Raw genomic sequence first — 21,295 nt, forward strand, 5'->3', positions numbered from 1 at the left:
CAATAGTGTGCTACCAGGGGCCATCGAGGAGTTTGTCACAATTTACAAGTGAAGCTTCTCCTTGAGTTTTTAATACTCACATCTTATCCTCAACGATTCATTAATTTAGATCCACACGTTGGGCTTAACGATGCATTCTAAATGGGGAAAAAATAACAGTGAAGTCAATGAGGAATGGCATTGACCAAAATGCACATAGATTTATATTTATGTCTGTGCCTGACTAGAGATAAATGTGTAAAAATGAAAACATGAAGTACCCAAGTTGACACAGCTACACAGAATTAAATTATCACATCTCACTGAATCTGACATGTAAGCAACATCGTTATTTTTATGTCTACTAAGGAAGAAAAAAGAAAAATAACTTGCCAATTAAATCATGACATGCCACAGGTTGTACAATATATTCCAATTTCAGAGATGTTCAAAGGTGAATAAAAAATGCCTATCTTAGGATTGATGAACTGTGGCACTGAAAGTCACATTCAGTACTAGCTGACCATAAATTCTGACTCTCAACGTGTCCAGAAAGTTTTTTATTTGTTTGTTTTAAAAGTAGCTCTTCTTGAGGAACTGTTGATTGAGTAAATGACTTCTTTCTAATTAATATAACAATGATGGCAATTTCCGTTGGTACTTGAAAAGACAGAGAGCTAGATGAAAAATCAGCTTCAAGATCTAAAAACACACAGACACTTCAATTCCAGGGAGTTCACTGAAAAAGCTCAAAGCAAGGGAAATATTAATTCTCACAAACTGTTAGGTGGCTTTGGGTAAACCTCACAAGAACTCTGGGCCTTGGTTTCCTTACCTATGAAATGACTAGGTTGGACTAGAATCTCATTTCTTTCTTACTCATGTCTTATTTCTCAGCTCTAGCATTTTTTTAAATTTAAGTTTCTAGGTTCATGTTGTCTCATCTCAATGGTCTGAATGTATTTAGTTGAAATACAACCAGAATGGAAACACTGCTTTTCATTCTATTTTGTGTGTATTATTTTGTTTTGTTTTGTTTTTTTCTTTTTTGGCTGCGTTGCAGGATCTTAGTTCCCCAACCAGGGATCAAACCCGGGACCCAACAGTGAAAGTACTGGGTCCTAACCACTGGACTGCCAGGGAATTCCCTGGAAACTTTTCTTGAGGGGTATATTCCACTGACCTTAAGCTCTAGCAGGATACTCCAAATTCGTTGAATGAAGAAATGAATGAATGAAGGTAAGGTATGCCCTCATGAGTCTCTTTGCTAGCAAATCCTAAATTCTGAGCTATAATATTTGTCTCTGTGTGACTGTGCCGAGGACACTGATCCTCCAGTATTGAGACTAAAAGGGAGAGGCTTACCCTGCTACCCTTGACCGCCTCTTCGGTGAAGACATCCTCATCCTCAGAGCATCTCTTATCTAAAGAAACAATGACAGTGAAAAATGACACCATCCCCACGGCCCAGACCTGGTTATGAAACTTTGAGGCCAGCAACCTTGGCAGAAGCAGCATCAAGTGGTTTAGCACAGTGCTTGGGAAAAAAGACTTGGATAAAAGTTGAGGTGTAGTTACAACTCAATTTAGAATTAAGATTAAAATTCTGGTCATGGTTTCTATTCTTTTCACCAGTTATGTTCAAACATATCGAGTTGACTTGATAAAGACCAGGACATGAAAGTGTATAGTTCTTTCCTTTTCCCTTCGCAGCTGATGCCTTGAACCACCCCATAAACTCAACTCTTCCGGACTACACTCTGATCAAGGCTGCTTCATCCTCCTGCTCCCCTCAACCAAATGAAAAACATTTACAATGAGCGAAACAAATTCAAATTACCTTGTGATCCATAATGGTTCCGAACAGCAAGATGAAGAACCCCTGTGGCAAAATTCAACAAAGTATGAGGGAGAGTTTTGCAGACTGTATCCCCAATACTACTCTTCTAGGTTCCTTCAAAGATATTGATCAGACCTTAGAACTTCAATTTCCACTGATTTCTGGTAAAACTGCTTTGGTGAGTATTTTCTTTGAGTGTATCTCAAAGAAAGAGGAGCACTTTCGTGTTTGTGCATGAGAGTTATTGATATTTTATTGAATGGCTTCAGATGTAGGATAGAGTTTGCAACCTTGTTAAATCTGTTTACTTTCTTCCCAAATATTAAGGTAGCTATTCTTACTCATGATGACAATAACAAACAATATAAACTCTTGTCATTTTAAAATGACATAATCAGGGAAGGTGTCTTGAGAAAATGAAACATGTATTCTAGTCTACTTTTAGTGGAAAAGTCAAAAATTAGGCAGCTAGAGCCTCTGAGGTGGTAGAAGAAATTTCTGCATAAAAGAAAGAGAAGGTTAGGAACTTCCCTGGTGGTGCAGTGGTTCAGAATCTGCCTGCCAGTGCAGGGGACACGGGGTTTGAGCCGTGGTCCAGGAAGGTCCCACATGCCACAGAGCAACTAAGCCCATGAGTCACAACTACTGAGCCTGCGCTTTAGAGTCCTCGAGCCACAACTACTGAGCCCATGTACTGCAACTACTGAAGCCTGTGCACCTAGAGCCCATGCTCTGCAACAAGAGAAGCCACCCCAATGAGAAGCCTGTGCACCACAACGGAGAGTAACCCCCACTTGCTGCAAGTAGAGAAAACCCATGTGCAGCAACAAGGACCCAACACAGCCAAAAATAAATAAATAAATAAATTTATTTATTTATTTATTTATAAAAAGAAAGGAAAAGAAAAGGTTACAGAGACCTGTAAGGCCAGGGTCTCTTCAAGTTTAAATTATCTGGTCACCTATAAAGTCACAATAATTGGCAGTCAATCCTTTTAAGAGATGGGAGTTGGGGTCCAAGAAAACTCTGGATCCTGCCATGAGAGTGGAGGGAAGCCTGGTTTCTAAGGATGGTTTCATGGAGAAAAAACACTGATCAAAAGACTGAAATTATTAAATGTGAGTCACAGAGAAAGCTTACTTAGAAAAATGGAGTGTGTGTAACTAAAGGGGGATTCGAATTTTTCTTTTATCCAAAAGATAGAAAGAGAAATGATCTGAAAAAGAAATGCAGAACAAAATTTCCTGCAGTTTAATTAAGTTTCAAAGTGAAAATAGGAGGAGATCATTAGTAACCAGAGTAGCTTCAAGAGTTGGGGAGATTTATATGAGTTCAAGAGCTTTTGATTTCTTGCCTCCCCCCCAAAGAAATCCTTAAGTAAAAGGTTTCTCTTTAAAGCAACGCAAAGGAAAGAGCGAAATAACCGTTCTTTGTAGTTATTAAAGAATTAAGAGTAAGATATATAATTGAACTGAGTTGGCGTTTCTTTAAATTTGGCTTTATTATTTTGTATCAAGTTCTGAAATAGAGCAATAGTGACATGGAATACTTTGTTGCTTTATTAAATAGTTATATTTATTGTATTTAAAGCAATGGTCAAAAATTTTTTTTGAAAATATTTTTCTGCAAAGAAGCAGGTAATAAATATTTTAGGCTTTGCAGTCTCTACAGCCTCTGTTGCAGCTATCTCATCTTTGCCATTGTGGCACAAAAGCAGCGGTAGGCAAAATGTAAACCAATGAGTAAGGCTGTATTTCATTAAAAGTATTTACAAAAACAGGCAGCAGGCCATAGTTTGCCAGCCCATGATGTAAAACATATTAAAAATATGAACTTGCCAAATTTTCTATTACCCATGGGTATGGAAAGCAGCCTGACTAATGACAGATTCCTGAAAGTGGCTTAGTAGCCCAGATGAAGTAAAACAACTTTTAAATGGATAATCTTGTCAAACCAAGCATGTTAAGCAAGAAAAGACAATAGAAATCATTTTAGGTGCATCTTTATCTTACAGAGGAGAAGTATCAGGACCAGAGACAGTGGCATTCCTGGGATCAAATAACACGTGTCAAGATCCATTTCTGTGAATAACAACTTGCATTTATTTCACAGAGAACAGCAGGGAAGAAGTACCAGAACTCCTGACTGATTAATATCCAAAGTGTGTGGCATGGGCCATCTCTTCATACTGTGAAAAATGACTATTCTTATTTCACCGAGTCCCCAAACTTACTTGAGAGAGGACAAAAATGGTGCTTGTTTTGAGGCGTAACATATAAGTGCAGCCTCACACATCCCTGACCAAAGACTAGTCCTCCATAAGTGAAGGTCAGCTTCTTTTGACGTTGACACTTTAGGAGGGATATGAGTAAACCAGCGAGGAGAGAAGAAAGGAGATTCCTACCCAACCAGCCTGATCATCTAAATCCAACTGGACGATCAATAGAGTGAGAGATGCCATTGATAAATGTCTCTAAGAATGTGGAAGGAAATGGAAGGAATATGTGGTGCTCTATATTTTTAAAACACAGCCATGTTTTGCTGTAAAGTCAGAATAACAAATTATAAGATAATAACAATATTTTATAAATAAAATATCAGTTAATAAAATGTCTCCTTTCTGGAACTTACCTGGAAAGCATTGAGCAGGGCAAAGATTATATGGAATATCAAGGAAGTGCCTTCTATGAGGGTCGCTATTCCAAAACCCCAGGTCAGTCCCAACAGTGGGGTGAGGATGGCGACATTTTTGCTGATCCTCATAACTATGGCCACATCCTGAGACTTGGAACTGCCGATAGAGGGTCTCTGAGTATTGACAGCAACCACAAGAACCACAACAAGGTTCACAGCCACAATGACCAAGGCTGGGACGGCAAATGCTAGCAGAGCTCGGGTATCGTCCCAGTTAAGCCAGCAGGCACCGTGTCTCAGGTAGCCTCTGCCTGGCACCGTGATAGCAACCGTGGTGACAGCAATGACCAGTGGGCAACCATAGCCAATGGCAAAGCCAATGGCTATCATGTGGGACTTCATCATCCTCTGGAAAATGACCAACAGTCCATAGATGATGAGCAGTGCTTTGAAGAGCATCCAGAAAAACAGAGAGAGGTAGAAAAAGTGGGTAAAAAACGTCACCGCAACACACCAGTTGTAGTCCTGGGCCTTTTTGTTAAAGATTGAGCCTAGGATGAACCACACATTGGCGGTCAGGAGCGACACAGCTATGTTCACAATGCATACGTGTCGCATGTATGATATCTCCGTCATGACCACCCGAGACCATACTGCGGTTTCAATTACCAAGCAAAGAATCAAGCTAAGGATGGAGACGCTGAGCCCAATGCAGGTGATGTAGTCCAGGACCGTGTTGTCTACAGATCTGGGGGACATGAGAATGGAAAAGGACATCATTGCGTGGGTGTAGTTACACCAGCATTTCACTTTGCTGGTGGTATCCAGTGTTGTTTCACAGACATTCTCATCCCACATCCTTTTCCTGGCATTCCAGCCAACACACTGGGCCCTGGCATCCCGGGATTTATTCATCTTCTCAAAGGTGAATAAGATTTGCTTCAGTCTTTCTGGTAGAATCACCGAAAGGACCAGCCCATTTAACGGTCTGGGGAGACTGGCATCTTGCAAGTGGGCTTCTTTCAGAACAGCCCCCAAGGTGGAGAAAGCTATGCCGACGGCTTGGGATGCATTGGGTGGCAGCTTCCACAGCTCTTGCCTGGGGATTTCTATCATTCCTAGGATACTCTCTGTTGTATTGCTTGTGTTCATGGAGAAACTGAAGCTTCTCTCTGAGGTATTGTGGTCAATGGGAAACCCTTTCGTCTGAATGAAGAGTTCATCTGCAATGTGCTCCGATTCATTCCGGATGCGGAGTCGCCTTGCAAACCAATTCACTGACTGCAACAAGTCTGAGCTGGCATTTTTGTAGGGAATGAAAGCCCAGTTTGGAATGACCGCTGTGTCGAGGATGTGGTTGGCCACTTTGCTGTAGCTCTGCAGCGGAGAAGAGTGGGTATTACACTGGGGATTTACACCTTGTTGTACAAAGTTGATTTCTAAAACCTGAAATTTCTAAAGATCACGTGATTTGATATTATTTGACATATTCCTCTCCAGATTCACTGTTTATTAGAATCTCATGCTAGTAGGCCTATGAAGAGGGGAGAAAAGTAAAAGCATGTTGAAAACAAAATAAAATAAGATAGAAGGAAATGAAATGAAAAGATAAAATAAAATGAAATAAAATAAGACAGAATGAAATAAAATAAGATAAAAGGAAATAAAATAAGATGAAATAAAATAAAATAAATTAAATTAAATGAATCACAGATCAGAGTTACGTGCTTTCTTTATTATATGCTCAGGGCAATATTTCCAAACTGCAACTTGTATAACCCACGCTTCCCATGAGATATTAATGACTATTTAAGGAGATTGGGAGTAGAGTCTATGGCAATCTAAGTTTAAGTACAGCATACCATATCCCTATACCATCCACTCTTATTAAAAAGTGCCAAGGTTCATTAACACATTATAAGCTCTAAAAAGTCCTGCCATAAGGAAACCTACTTGACTTTGTTTAATCCAGAGTGCCTATATCTGCTGTGCGACAGATCTTTTAAAAATGGAAACTTTGCTGAGATTTCTCAGGACAATAACACTCTACAAGAATAAATTTGGGAAACATTAGAGCATGCACAGTCTTCCCCACGGCCATTTACTATGTGATAGCTTCTTGAAAATATTCAGTCTGTACAAAAACCTGTACAAAAAATGTTTTAACTTCTTGAAAACTTCCATAAACTAGGATAAATCCATATGCAAAACTGAAACGAATTGTTCTGATTGCTGTGGTTACTGTAGTCTTTACCCTGAAAAGTACATTTGAAACTGTTAAAATGCAAGATTTGAAAAAAAAAATTGTCAGCATTTATAATGAAATTAACAAAGAATACCTTCATTTTCTCTCCGGTCACATTATCAGACAAGTGTATGGAAATATTTTTTAGTAACTCCACTATAAATGCAATATTTCCAGACGTGGTTTCTGATGATTTCACAGCATCAATTATGCAGGCATAATCAAGTGGGCAGTTCTTTTGGATGCCTTGAGCTACACTCTCGACGGGCTCTGGGACGTGGTAGTCAAGCATGTGCGGAGAGTTAGGGGGTGCTGCCACAGAAAGGCGTGATACGCTCTTTGAGTCCTATTTAAAAAAAAAAAAAAAGTTGTTTCACTCAAAATGATTAAGCACCTAACATGCCAGACTAAAGGAGTTAAAGGCACAAATAACCCACATGGGAAAAACAGACAGAGAAGTAAGTGGCCCTGAAAAGTAGTTTAGATGCTGAAAAGTATCTGAGCTGTTGAAAACATGCTGAGCAGGTAAGTGGGTTCACAAACAGTAGGAGAGTCCATGAAATTTCCTATAGTGATCGGGGTGCTGACCTTTCTTATTGGAATCTTCTTTCAGAGCAGTGATTTTTAACTCAAGTATTATAACAAGACAGTTTTCTCCAGAGATATGGAGAAATTCTAGAGACAAAATTTGTCTAATTATTTTAAATTATTTTCTAAACAGGAGCCACATGGAACTTCAGAGGGGAGTGGTTTTTGGAGGTTGGCAATTAAATACAGAATGCTAAGGCATTGCAATTTTTAAAAGTTTAGAGTTCACTAAATAGAAGTTATTTGCTCATTTCCTCATACCTATTACCCAAAATTTCCCAGAATATGACTTAGGATACGTCAAAGCAATAATTTACTTCATTAAACTCACTTTTGAAAGCCACTGTAGTTGCAGAGATATCTATGTGATTACATATACTAAATGACAGAGTCTGCATTGATACTCCCTTTATAAAAACACTGTTGACATCTTAGGAGACTCAGAGATCCATGTGCTTCTACAAAACTGGAGGGGAGGCACAAGGAAACAGTCGCTAAGTGAAAGGATATAAGATAAAATATTTTAACTGAGAATTGTTGTAGTCATTGGATTTCTATTCCTTCTGGGACACACATCTCTCTCTTCCTTTGGTCAAGTGATTGAAAGTATTAGGAAAAGATATCAAACTGAATTTGATGCTAGACACATTTAGTTGCTTAACTAATTAGCATAAGAGGTATGCAAATCCATCTTTAATGCTAAAACTTTAATCTCTAAGTGTTTATCATTGTGTAGATAACTTTCAGATTTTTTTCTGAGAAAAGATTCTGAGAGGGAGAAATAGAGAGAGTAGGGAGATGGCAGTGTAGCTGAGAGTTTGGCTGAGGAAGGAGTGATAAGAGAAACCTGAATCTGCTCCGTAGAATTTCTCAAGTCTAGATCTTGAGAGAATTATTGTCATGCTGAACAGAAAACATTAAAAATGCCTCTTCCCCATCCTGGGGGATTGGCTCTTGTAGAATATGCAAATAAGATGCAAATATGCAAATACATCACCATGAAGAGTGTTTCCACAGAAAGGCTTGTGCATGTTTCAATTGATTTTTGCCACTTGTTTCCATTACAGATAAATTCTATTTCTCCACGAAAGTGCTGAGCACAGGGCTGGCTGCAGTTGGAAGAAGTGGTACAAGGTCCATGGCATTTTTCTTAAAAGGAAAAGAGAGAGAGAGAAGCCAAATGAGCATGTCCACACTTTGACAGGGACAACTAACTCCATCCAGGGGCTAAGGGATTGCTTCCCAGAGGAGGTGAGGTTGAATGGAGCTCTCAGCAACACGTAAGCCCTGTCAGGCAGATTGTGAAGCTGATGTCTAGGCAGAGTGAAGAGCACGTGGAAAGGAGGGCTCACGGGTGGTTCATAAAGGCTGGTTCAGAGCATCTGAGGGGAGAGTGGCAAGAGAGGAGGGTGGGGAGGAACGCAGGGCCAAGTTGTGAAGGACTTTGGATCCTGTGCTAATAGGGGGGTTACCAGAAAACACGACTGGATTTGTGTTTGCAAGATCACTAATCACAGCATGGAGCAGCAGTCAGGAAACTTTTCTCTCAAGGACCAAGTAAACAGAGTTGCCAGATAAAATACAGGTTAAATGCCAGGTCAATATGAATTTTATTTTCAGATACAGGCAATTCTCATTATTTGCAGCAGTTAAGTTCTATAAGGTCATTGGCACAGACACGGAATTAGTGAGAACATAACCATCACTCCTGGGAGAAATACAAGGTTAGGTTTCTGCAAACTTCTGCTCCCATTTTCATCAACCGATCAATATATCAAATATAAGCTTGTTTTGTGCGTTTCCATTTAATATATATGACATTGAACTCACGACCAATAGCACTATAACTCATGACAGCATACGAGCGAAGCTTATCTAACATATGTATTTTCTCTCTAAGGCACATCACAACCTTCCTAGGGACAGTAAGCAGCGTTTTAGAACTGTATTTGGGGACCATTTTAAACAGAAAAATCACCAACACAAAGCACAAAAAAGCAAAACGTGTGGTCACAGAAAGAACACTTGTTTATAGTAGGAGAGCCAAAACAAGAAGGCCAAGTGCCACCTCGTTCAGCTGTGCACATGTAGCTTGGCCAACTCAATTTTTCTGCTGTTCTGTGTGTGTGTGTGTGAATGATTCAGAAGCAGTGTGAGTATTGGTTTGGGGGTTGCAAATACATTTCAGTGAGTAGGAGAATTGCAGATACAGAATCCACAAATAAAAAGGACCAGCTAAAAAAGTTCCGTAAAACAATGGATAATTTTTTCATAAACATATGACCCATGAAATAGTATTCATGGTTTATCTGAAATTTAAATTTCACCTGGTGACCTAGGTTTTTATTTGCATTTAGCATAATATTTAGCACGTTTAATGACAAAGCTAGCCAAAGAGTAAATATTTTCAGGTTGGGGGCCATACAGTCTCTATCATAACTACTCAGCTCTGCTTTTGCAGCATGAAAGCAATCTAAGACAATATGTAAATGACCGGGCATGGCTGTGTTTCAATAAAACTTTATTTATAAAAGCTGGTAATGGCCTAATTTGGCCCATGAGTAGAGTGCACTGACTTGATGAAGCCATTGAAGTATTCCCAGGAAAAACTGCCTTCGGATAGCTGCAGTGCAATGGAAAGAAGCAGATGATGCTAAGAGCTATTAAGGTATTGAAACAAATACAATGAAGTGCCCTACTAGCTGTGAGTCAAAGGATGCACTGATATTTATGGTTTGGACAACTCTGTGGGTGACTCCATTTATGGAGAAAGGAAGCAAGTGGTTTTACATCCTTCTTTGACATCTACCCAAGTGTAGCAATTTTGCAAGTTATTTAAGCCAAGTGCTTCTCAATTTCTTCATTCATATATATAGTTTGGAGGTAATGCCATAGTCCTGTTACAAACATTGAACAAGACAGCATCTTGTACAGCACTTAGATCAGTGTTGTCATAAATGCTCAATGAATGTTAGCTACCTTTGTCTCCTCTTTCCTTTCTGAATTTCCCATCTGTGTGGAGATGTATTTGCCATCAGAAATGTACTTGGCAATGACTGTGCAGAACCCAGTGATCACTGCTGCATTGGTGAGAACCACATGATTTCACTATCTTACTACTCATGATGCCTCCGTAGTTTAACTTCTCAAGTGTGACCAGTCTTGCCAACACAATACCTCTTATATCACTTCAATAGACCTCTCGGCCTCAGAGTGTTACATACATTTAAGCATCCAAAAATATGAAGGAAAGAATGAATCTTGTCCTCTTCCCTCTTCTGCCTCTTGGTAACTCATTATTTCAAACAGATTTCCTTTTTGAGTTTTAAAAGGGAATCTTGTCTACTATTCTAGAACACGTGAATATTTGTCAACTTGCTTCATTGACTATGCCATGGATAATAGTATAATTATAAAAAGAAATCTGTCAATGCTGGTAAGCATTAAAAATGTATTAAAGAGGGCTTCCCTGGTAGCACAGTGGTTGGGAGTCCGCCTGCCAATGCAGGGGACACAGGTTCGAGCCCTGGGCTGGGAAGATCCCACATGCCATGAAGCAACTACGCTCGTGCGCCACAACTACTGACCCCACCCTCCACAACTGCTGAAGCCCGAGTGCCTGGAGCTCATGCTCTGCAGCAGGAGAAGCCAATGTAATGAGAAGCCCGCTCACCACAACGAAGAGTAGCCCCCGCTCTCTGCAACTACAGAAAACCTGTGCGCAGCAACGAAGACCCAATGTAGCCAATAAATATAAACACATAAATAAATACATAAATAAATTTATTTAAAAAAATGTATTAAAGATTATTATTCAATTGTGGCCAGGGGACAGGCTTGCAATATCCATGCCCTTCCTTTATTCTGCCCAGTCTTCAAATGGAAAAAGACTGTTCTGTAGCTACATACCTTGCCTCCTTCCAGTCTTGGGTTTTCCTTCAGGACCTTGAAGCTTATCTCCACCCTGTAAAACATAAATTCCCAAACGTCTTCTTTACTGTGGGACTCTCCTCTCTCATCTCAACTTAGAGGCTCCATGTGGCTATGCAAAGAAAATGTGTTCAGGACTAGGAAGAAAACTGCAGCTGATGTGGCAAGAACTTGCTGAACGAAACAGGGATGTGAGCACCTACAGAACATGCTGCCCCCTCTTGAAGGTTAGAAACTTACTAGCGGTCACTTAGGCTCTGACGGTCAGTGGATTGCATACATTTTTGGAAAGTTTAAGTATCCATGGAGAACACAGTGGTGACAATTATGGTACCAAGTGTTCTCTGCCTGTATTAACTGTAACTATGGTATGGAACTAATGGTCCACCCGATACTGTATATCCTCAGAGAGGAAAGAGTGCTAGATTGCAATAAGAGAATCACGAACTCTCTTTGTAGCTATAAAGGACTGTAAAGATCTAAAAGAAAAAAAAAAAACACTCTTCTTGTTATATTTAAGGAAATTAAGGACTCAGAGAAGTGAACCAACTTGTGCAACTAGCAAGCAAAGTTAAGGTCTGAACGTTAATTGCTCAGCTGCCAGGCTAGTGCTTCCTCCTTTCATCAGCTCCCTGTCTACATTCTCTGTAGCTTGCAAGGAGGTTTTTCTATAATATCATTGCACCCTGTCACATCAATACTGTACTGTCTTTCCTTTATTCCTTTCTATAGAAAGCTGCCATTGGTAAGGGTAGAATCGTAGTCATTTGAAATTTTTTTTTTAATGACACGTTATTTATCATAAATCTAGTCATCTCAAAGAATGGACCAATTCCTCATGGGACCACCTAAAAATGGATCAAACTTACTTTTATGTGGGTCTTGGATTTTGGATGAGAACATTCTGCAGCCAGAAATAACATTAAACAGCAAATTGTGATTGTCTGCGACTTCATTTTCACACATGAGGATCTTTACCTGCAATATACAACAAAGTTGGATCCAGCTGAAAGTGACAACAGCATATAACTACTACAATACTTGGCCAACTAGCCAACCACTCAGTCCTCAGCAAACACAAATTTCCTTATGCTCTAATGGAGATGATCTCACTCTGATCCGAGGCAAACTGTGACCAGGAAGCAGACAAAACTCACTGATCTTGGATCAAAGACTTCCTGGTTGGGGTCAAGATTAAGAGGGAATTTCACAGCTCCACTGAGCCTTCTGCTGAGAGGACAATCCACCAGCACTTACAGGAAGGCTTCCAAATTGTCTTTGAGTTCCTAACCAATGAACAGGAGGAAAGTATTTTGACTTATACCATCATCTTGTAAAGCAAGTCTAAACAGGGGAAAGGGAACATGGTAGAATGACAGAAGTGTGGTGATGGATTTGCATAGGTGTTGAGATCTCTGTGTGGAATTCATGATCTTACAGTGTGGGAAGAAAGAAGTTCTCATGTATGCAACCACTTGGGGGATGGGTTTGCTATATATATATTGGCTGCATTGGGTCTTCGTTGCTGTGCGCGGGCTTTCTCTAGTTGCAGCAAGCGGGGGCTACTCTTCGTCGCAGTGTGCAGACAGTGCGGAAGCTTCTTTTGTTGCAGAGCACAGTCTCTAGGCACGCAGGCTTCAGCAGTTGCAGCACACAGGCTCAGTAGTTGAGGCACACAGGCTTCGTTGCTCCGCGGCATGTGGGATCTTCCCGGACCAGGGAAAACCCGCTGTCCCCTGCATTGGCAAGCGGATTCTTAACCACTGTGCCATCAGGAAAGTCGCTGCAATATTAATATTGTTTAGGATACATATATTTTTTATTTATTTATTTGGCTGCACTGGGTCTTAGTTGTGGTACATGGGATCTTCGTTGCCACGTGTGGAATCTTCGGCATGTGGGCTCTTTAGGTGTGGCATGTGGGATGTAGTTCCCTGGCCAGGATTCAAACTCAGGACCCCTGCATTGGGAGTGTGGAATCTTAACCACTGGGCCACCAGGGAAGTCCCTAGGATATATTTTTAACTGATCCTTACAAAGGGAAATTACAGAAGAAGGAGTGTGAGTTGTCTTAAAAGTATCCATATGTTTCACATATACATGTAGCTTTCAATAATTTTTGACCCTGACACAGTAAGAAACAGATCATACATGGTGCCTCAGTGTGTACAGACAAAACTATGTATGTATATAGCTATCCATATATAAAACTAAAAAAATATGTAATTTTTATATTTTAAAAACTTTTATGTTAAAATACTATTCTTCCCACCTGCAAGCAGGACACTCACATATCCATGATTTTAATCTTGTATTCTACTTTATTCTATCTGACAGTCTCTCAAAAATTGGTTGCCACCCACTAAATTGAATTCACAACCCTCTAATGGATTGTAATCTGCAATTTGGAAAACAGAAATATAGACTATAAGATTTCATTTTCATTGTCAAGTCGAAAACTGTTCACTTCTCCCACTAAACTGGTCCATGTCGATCCTTTCTCTTTGCTCTTCTTCACAATTCTATTGCAATCTCCTTCCCCAGGCATGTGTATCAGGGAGAAAAGAGACCTACATTCAGGACCAAATAACAGGACTGAAGGGTAAGGGCAATTCTCCGTCTCCTGGAGAACATCGTTTAAAACGCACAGTTAAATGAAGGAGGGTGAGCCAAAGGGAGGCATTTATAAATAATAATGCCTGCTATCTAAGGCTTCAGGAGAAGGGCCACTCTTATTCTCCATTGTTTTCATGATAGGAATTTTGCTCAAAGCTAATCTTGTTGGAAGAAAGTCAAGTGCTGTGATGTGATGTGATTATGGAGTCCAAAAATGTTCCCCAACCAATGCTAGGGCCTCTAAGTCCACAGTTCCTAAGAATGTTCAGGAAGTAAATAAGCCAATAGCCCTGGCATTTTGTGTAGACCATTATGCTCTTTGTGGAACATTATGAAATAATGATACATTTCATGTATTTACACAAACTAAGAAAAATTTTACTAGCAGAAATATATATAGTGCAATATGAAATCATAAGCATGAGCATAAGAAACACACACTTTTAGCTAAGCAAAACTAGCTCGTTTGGGGTTCATTTGCTACTTGGTCATTCACGTTATTATAGTCTGGTGCATGTAACGCACATACCACTGGGTGTGATAATTATATGGTAAATTTCCTTCAGTTGCTACAAAGGCTGCGGAGACACTATTTAACAATGTAACCCAAGATGAGTCGTAGCATTCTTATTTTCTCCTGGTTTGACTGGTGGGGATGAGTCAGATGGATAGATGTTTTCAAGTTAGTCCCAATTGGGTTGTTTCTCTTCTCACCAGAAAGAGTTGAATGGGATCCTTCCTATCAGAATTCAGATGTTGGCTAAGCCAAAAGCCAGAGTGCTTTGCAGAGCAGAGAATAAGGAAAGCTTAAGAGCGCTGAGAATAAGGAATTTCCAAGTAAAAAAAAAAAAGCATTGCCGGCATAATCCTTAATCAGAAGCTTACATTGTATAGAACAGAAAGGAGGAAGCATGCTTTCTTAGATTAACCGTTAAGACAGTAATTAGGGTGAACTTTGAGTTTTGCATAATTCCAAACTGAAAATTTTCTGCAAGTACAAATAAAATGCCTCTCCAAGACCTAGCCCAATGTCTACATATAGTAAGATTCTCCTTGAGTTTTTAATACTCACATCTTATCCTCAATGATTCATTAATTTAAATCCATTGGTTGGGCTCAACGATGCATTCTAAATGGGGAAAAAATAACAGTGAAGTCAATGAGGAATGACATCAACCAAAATGCACATATATTTATATTCATGTCCATGTGTGACTAGAGATAAATGTGTAAAAATGGAAACATGAAGGAAAGTACCCAAATTGGCACCGCTATACAGAATTAAATTATCATATTTCACTGAATCCAACATTGTAAGCAACATCGTTGTTTTTATCTCCACTAAGAAAACAAAAAAAAAAATTGCCAATTAAACCATGACATGCCACTAATTGTACAATACATTCTGATTTCAGAAATGTTCAATGGTGAAAAAAATGCCTATCTTAGAATTGATGAACTATGGCATTAAAAGTCACATTCAGTATTAGCTGACCATAAATTCTGACTCTCAGTGTGTCCAGAAAGCTTTTTATTTGTTTGTTTTTAAGGTGGTAGCTCTTCTTGGGAAAATGTTGGTCAAGTAAATGACTTCTTTCTAATCAATATAACAAGGATGGCAATTTCAGTTGGTACTTGAAAAGACAGAGAGCTAGGTCAAATTCATCTTCAAGATCTATAAATACACAGAGACTTGAATTCAAGGGAGTGTGGTTCACTGAAAGGTCCAAAGCGAGGACGATGCTAATTCTCGTGAATAGTTAGGTGACTTTAGACAGATCTCACATGTACTCTGGGTCTGAATTTTCTTACCTATGAAATGACTAGGTTAGACTAGAATCTCATTTCTAACTCATGTCTTATTTCTCAGTTCTGGCATTTTGTGAATCTATGGTTCTGGGTTCATATTGTTTCATCTCAATGGTCCAAATGTCAAGTTGAAATAAAACCAATATGGAAAAATCTTTCATGATGTACATTTATATAATTTAATTCCTGAAAAAATATAACAGTCAGCCCTCTTGAGCCAGTAGGAGCCAGCTCCAGCCCAGCGCTGCCTCACACCTGCCCCGGGGGTCTGGCCTTCACCCCGACCCTGCTCTCAGCTCCGCACTGTCCCATTGGCACTGACATTTAGATGACAGTACCAGTGAATGAGGAGAAGAAACCTAGGTTTTGAATGAGGAAAAGAGAACAAAGACACGAAATCTAAACATTAAATTGTCTAGAAGAGCATCAGCAACACATAGGCAGAACTGAAAGGAGAAGCTTTCAAATGTAAACATAACCGAAGCCAGCTCGCCTGGACGCTCGCCCGGATGAGGGGTTTACTAGTTGCTCGTGAAGAGTGGCCAGAGTCTGTGCCAAGTCCTATCCTACACGGAGAATCCAGAGTTATTCTCTGTCCAGGATGCCTAATTTACCTTTATACCACGTACTGACTTCTGGTTCTACAGAGTGTTCACTTTATCAACAAAATCGTGTGTCTTTATACAATCCCTAGTTCTACAAACCCCTTGAAGACAGTGGCAGAAAAACACTGTTGGGAAGAACTGTCACTGGCTATTTAAAACAAGATCCTAGTACCCAGCTGGGGGGAAATGAAAAAAGTGAGCAGTAATCCCGACCGAGTAGCGCTGTGACAATGCATATTTATCCTGGGATACACATATTATCCACCACCTGTGTGGCTACAATTCGTCCCAGGCACCAAAAGGTAGAGAAAAAAAGGATGGAGGAAAAACGACACTGAGGACATTTGTATAAATGTTCTATGAATTCAGGAAATCTGCCTGCTTTACTCTTCATGGGTAAATAATACAGAAATTGATGTCTATTGGACTTGGCCAAGGCACTGTGTCCTGAAGTGGGTTTCTGTGGATCACTGGTCTCATACAAGGCTAAGGGGTTCCGTGGTCAGATCAGTTTGGGAAACATCGTGCACCACCACCCCCACCACTTCACACACATATATTTGCATAGCAAAGTTCTGAGAGTTCTTAAAGTGACAAGACTGTCACCCAGGTTTTACCAAATTTACTTGATCATCAAAAGTGCTTTGGGGGAGTTGACGGTTGCTATGCAAAGACAGTATGCTATTTGGGAACATATTAATCTCTCCAGATTCAGGCTTCGCATGGCTTTGTCGGACCCCTACCCCATGCCAGTCCTGTGCTAATACCTTCATGGGAGCTCCTTTCATTCGCTCACATTGTAATCCAAAGTAACCCAGCAGAGAGTAATAGTCCTGGCCTTAGTGCGTCCTGAAACAAGGAGGCAGCGGGTGGGTAATCTTTAATCCAGGAAACAAGTAAGAATTATCCTGAAACTTGACGTGACACTCAGAGTAGAGAGGGAGGGAAGGCAGGTAGAGACGCATGGCAGGCGGAAGATAGGGATGACCACAAGGCAGAGCAAGACAGACTCAGAAATGGAGAATTAAAAAGAGCAAAAGAAAACAAGATGCAAAGGAACTCTCACCTGAGGCTCTCTATGGTAATTAGGTAAATAAATAGCTATCTGACACTTACAAAGAAACTCCCTCCAGCTTCTATTCTCGTCACCCAATAATGACAACTTTGCATCTTCTTCCCAAAGTATTTGAAAAAGTTATTTCAGAGATAAAAGCAACAAGCAATCTGGAATAGCAGCTTCTTGGAAACTAGAAAAGTTCTGATCACTCCTCCCTATTCCCACAACCTGCCTCTCTTTGTGCATCCTCACAAAGGTGTGAATTACCTCCTACCATCTGCTTTTGTTTTTCATTTAATAATAAGCAGCCGTTCTAGGTGGTGGAATGGAAGCCAGGCTCCCTGCTCTAACACGGTGATTACTTAAAAGGGAGAGAGAGAAAGGAGTGTTTGCTGGGTTCAGAGGCTTAAAGGAAAATAGAGCTACACCTAAAAGTCCCAGGGGGCGGTGCATCTCAGGATTTAGCTCCATGAAGAATTCATGGCAATGGGTACCTCCCACACCACTGCCTGTGCTCTGAGACCTAATGGCAAGGGGTCAGCAGAGCACTAGGCTTAGTGCTCTCAGCCCCAGAGCCCCAGGGAAAGCAGGCTGCCCTTGGAAAAATCAGGTTATCGTTAATTAGGAGGTGGACACAGAAGGACATTTCTCTGTCCCTGGCATCCACCAGAGCGTAAGATGTATAATAGACACTCAGTAAACATTTGTTGGATAAATGAATAGAGGCATGAATGATGCCGGATTCTGCCAGAGTTTGTTTTAAAATCACAGGACAGGGACTTTCCTGGTGGCACAGTGGTTAAGAATCCGCCTGCCAATGCAGGGGACACGAGTTCGAACCCTGGTCTGGGAAGATCCCACATGCTGCAGAGCAACTAAGCCCCTGTGCCACAACTACTGAGCCCACGCACCACAACTACTGAGGCCTGTGTGCCTAGAGCCCATGCTCTGCAACAAGAGAAGCCACCACAATGAGAAGCCTGCGTACCCCAACGAAGAGTAGCCCCACTTGCCAAAACTAGAGGAAGCCCACGTGCAGCAACGAAGACTCAATATAGACAAAAAACTAAAAAATGAAATAAAATAAAATCACAAGGCAGCTTTCCCGTCTTAGGAAAGCAGATGAGCATATTTACAATACTAGATCATTTTGGAACCTGGTAATTCAAGTAGAAATGTACCCAGCCTAATGGACCTCCTCTTTGTTATACTACATGGAGCCTTATGTAAAAAAAGGATTGTGAGATCTCATCTAGGTTCAGCAGGAAACCAGATTAGTGATATCTGCCACAGGCATGACAGGGCAAGTGTCTTTCTACACTGTCTCTGCAAAGCTGGAAATCACAAACCACTGCTTCCCTGGACAAACCCAGAAGATGCTGGCTGTTCTTAAGCGCTGTCTTCCATTTGTCCCATCTTCCTTGTACCTGGAGCTGAGTTTCTGAATGAGTTGGAATTGAAAAACAGTTAGGCTTCCTGGGTCCTGGAACATATTTCTGACTTTAGATCCTGGATGGAGTTGGAGCAGATGGCTCATGCAGACGCGCTCCCCACCTGTCTGAACACGCTGAGTGAGGGCTGGCATCAGGGCGGGCAAAGAAAATAAAAGGAGATACAGCCTGGGAACTGTAACCACAGTCAGGCAGAAAGGAATGTCTGGAAGAGTGTGATCTCTCAAACCTCTTCATGCAAAACACGCTGAGGTGAGCTGGATGGGATTGTTTGTAAACAACGTGGATACTTTCCCAAAGTGTTCTGCTCCATTGAACTTCACCCCAAGGGGAGAGGGAGGACCTATTCTCTCTTCTTTACTAACCTTTCAAATAGCATCTTACTGCCTACTCCTTGGCCAATCCCACGGATGGGAAGGACCAACTCAGAAAAGTTAACTGGAGGATGAGGAACTTAAGGGTCAGGTGACCCACATTTTGGCGGGCGGAGGGGGGGATATTTTGCTGCCCCCAGCCTAATTTTCTGTAATTAGTACCGATTATACAGCCAGACGGCTAAACAAGTTGTTTATGTGTTTCTTGGCCTCCATAATAGAATGTACTCAGTCTCTCTTACGGGTCTCTCCCTTGCCATGGATGAGCTGTTTCACAAAGAGCCTTGGGGAAAAAGAAAGATACGAAAGATCTACTAGCATCAGAAACATCTCATCCTCGGTGATTTTTGATGGCGTCCAGCCAGTGTCTTTGTGGCTCAGTATCTTCTCTGAGAACTGCAGCCTGGATTTGAATTCTGATAAGGATCACATCCTCTCAGAGTTGGAAAGCTTCCAGCATCTCACCAACTATCTTGATATGTATGTGATGTTAAAGAAATTGATACGACAGGCAATTGCCCTGCTCCATGAAGAAAGCTCTCTGGAGGGCTGACACAAAAAAAGAACAGCATCCTACGATGCACACTTTAGAGCTCCCACAATTGTCCTCCGAGTATGAGAAATATGGACCATCAGATGGCATAATATTGGCCACTCAAAACGAGGGGAGATGCCTTTGCAAAAAGGTTTCAACCATAAAGTGGAGGAAATGTTTCCCTTTAAGCTGATGTAAGGACAGCTTTGTCAGTCCCACTAAAAGAAGAAACTATTAAAACATGCTTCATAAAAAAACACCTAGCTTCACACTCAGCCTCAAGCAAGGGGTTGAAAGCTAGGCTGCTCATCCACTTTATCAAACATGGGGGACTCTTGGAGAACAGAGACTCTAACTGCCCAATAAAGTGCTTTGCATTTTCACCGCTAGGAGTGAGCAATTTAGAGCCTGACAAATGACGTTTTAAAGAAAAATAAATGTAAAAGAGACTGAGGAAATACTCCAAACTTGAGTTAGCCAATCTCTAAATAATGGTAGAGAAGTTTCCTGCAGAATCAAGCGTTCGAGAAAATACTACCGAGGAAAATACCATCATAAATCACACATCTTCCCCATGCTGGGATACATGTAACAAAAATCCTGTCTTCGGTAGGAAAGGGTGTTGGTGTGGCATGTGTACTCACAGCATCTAGGAGATCCAGCAGTCCAGCAGGAGGGTCGGCGCTGAGCTCCCCCGCACCGTGCCCCACCATCACTGTGCTGGCCCCAGAACCGCCCACGGTGCCCGTCAGCGGCTGTGATCTGTCTTCTCCATGTTTGAAAGGAAGTCCAGGGAGGCCCCGGTGTAAACCAGCCGCTGGTGGTGAGAAGCTGATGTGAGAACAGTAAACCTGCCCTGGGTTTTGAGGCTTGTGTAAGTCTGTGATTCACTGCACAGTTGGTCCGTCAAACACGCCTAAGAGAAATTACAGGTTTCTCTCGTCTGAAGGAAATACGTTAAAATGAGTCACTTGTTTGTCTTTTCATTCCTCCTTTTTATCTCAGATGATCGCATGAGACTGCTGCACTTACTACACTGGGGTAATTGGAACACAGGAAGTAAAATGCAAGATTGTGCCCCTGTTTGTTGATTTTAAAAGGTGATCACGTTTTGGCCTGTACTGATGTTGAACTTGGAAAACACTGAGTAGGACATCGATCAGCACATCATGATCCGATCCCTACCTTAACACCAAAGATATTTTTGTTTTATTTTTTAATGACTGGTCCGAGGAGTTCTTATTGAGCCTCTACCCTGCATGGCCTTGGGGAATTCAGACATAGAGTTCCACTTGCGGGAAACTTCCCTCGATCTGACTTGGGACAGGGTAGCCAGTAAGACTGTCCTTCTCACCCCCAAATAGTCCCACATATCTCAATCCTAGTGTCTCCCGTTTATCTACCTTTCTGACCACCTCCGCAATCCAATGCAAACCTGCATTTGAATATTACCAGGGGAGATGTTGACATGAAGGAGAAATAAGTGAAAGGCGTTTTCTTATGTCTTTTGTAGTCGTGAGGCTCAAGGAGGCAGTGCTTGTGGAAATGGGCCATTCCATTTAGGTCATTAGCTAAGTACCGCATCATCTGGAAATTAAAAAATCCAGTATCATCAAGCCTTTGGTTGTGTAA

The 21,295-nt window shown here is 41.0% G+C and overlaps 1 protein-coding gene across 10 annotated transcripts in view; it reads right to left on the reverse strand.

Annotated features, from left to right (window-relative positions):
- Positions 1–21,295, reverse strand: part of ADGRF4 (adhesion G protein-coupled receptor F4) — a 30,173-nt gene that overhangs the window by 8,553 nt on the left and 325 nt on the right. For 5 of the 10 annotated variants that reach the window (XR_009048090.1, XR_009048089.1, XM_057699938.1 and 2 more), the window contains exons 1-10: positions 20,308–20,525; positions 14,905–14,961; positions 12,086–12,194; positions 11,196–11,250; positions 8,284–8,435; positions 6,793–7,044; positions 4,451–5,830; positions 1,820–1,861; positions 1,345–1,403; positions 81–137 (exon numbers count right to left, since the gene is read on the reverse strand). Coding sequence is in view for 8 of the 10 variants with exons in the window: in XM_057699938.1 (XP_057555921.1) it covers positions 125–137; positions 1,345–1,403; positions 1,820–1,861; positions 4,451–5,830; positions 6,793–7,044; positions 8,284–8,435; positions 11,196–11,250; positions 12,086–12,172 (2,040 nt within the window). In the remaining 2 variants the exon portion in view is untranslated. Of the gene's footprint in view, positions 1–80; positions 138–376; positions 640–1,344; positions 1,404–1,819; positions 1,862–4,450; positions 5,831–6,792; positions 7,045–7,617; positions 7,753–8,283; positions 8,436–11,195; positions 11,251–12,085; positions 12,195–14,904; positions 14,962–20,307; positions 20,526–21,295 lie in introns of those variants that run through there. The other 5 variants (XM_057699935.1, XM_057699934.1, XM_057699940.1 and 2 more) reach the window with 5 other exon arrangements.

The sequence above is a fragment of the Hippopotamus amphibius genome, chromosome 11 (genome assembly GCF_030028045.1).
Source record: "Hippopotamus amphibius kiboko isolate mHipAmp2 chromosome 11, mHipAmp2.hap2, whole genome shotgun sequence".
Classification (NCBI taxonomy): domain Eukaryota; kingdom Metazoa; phylum Chordata; class Mammalia; order Artiodactyla; family Hippopotamidae; genus Hippopotamus; species Hippopotamus amphibius.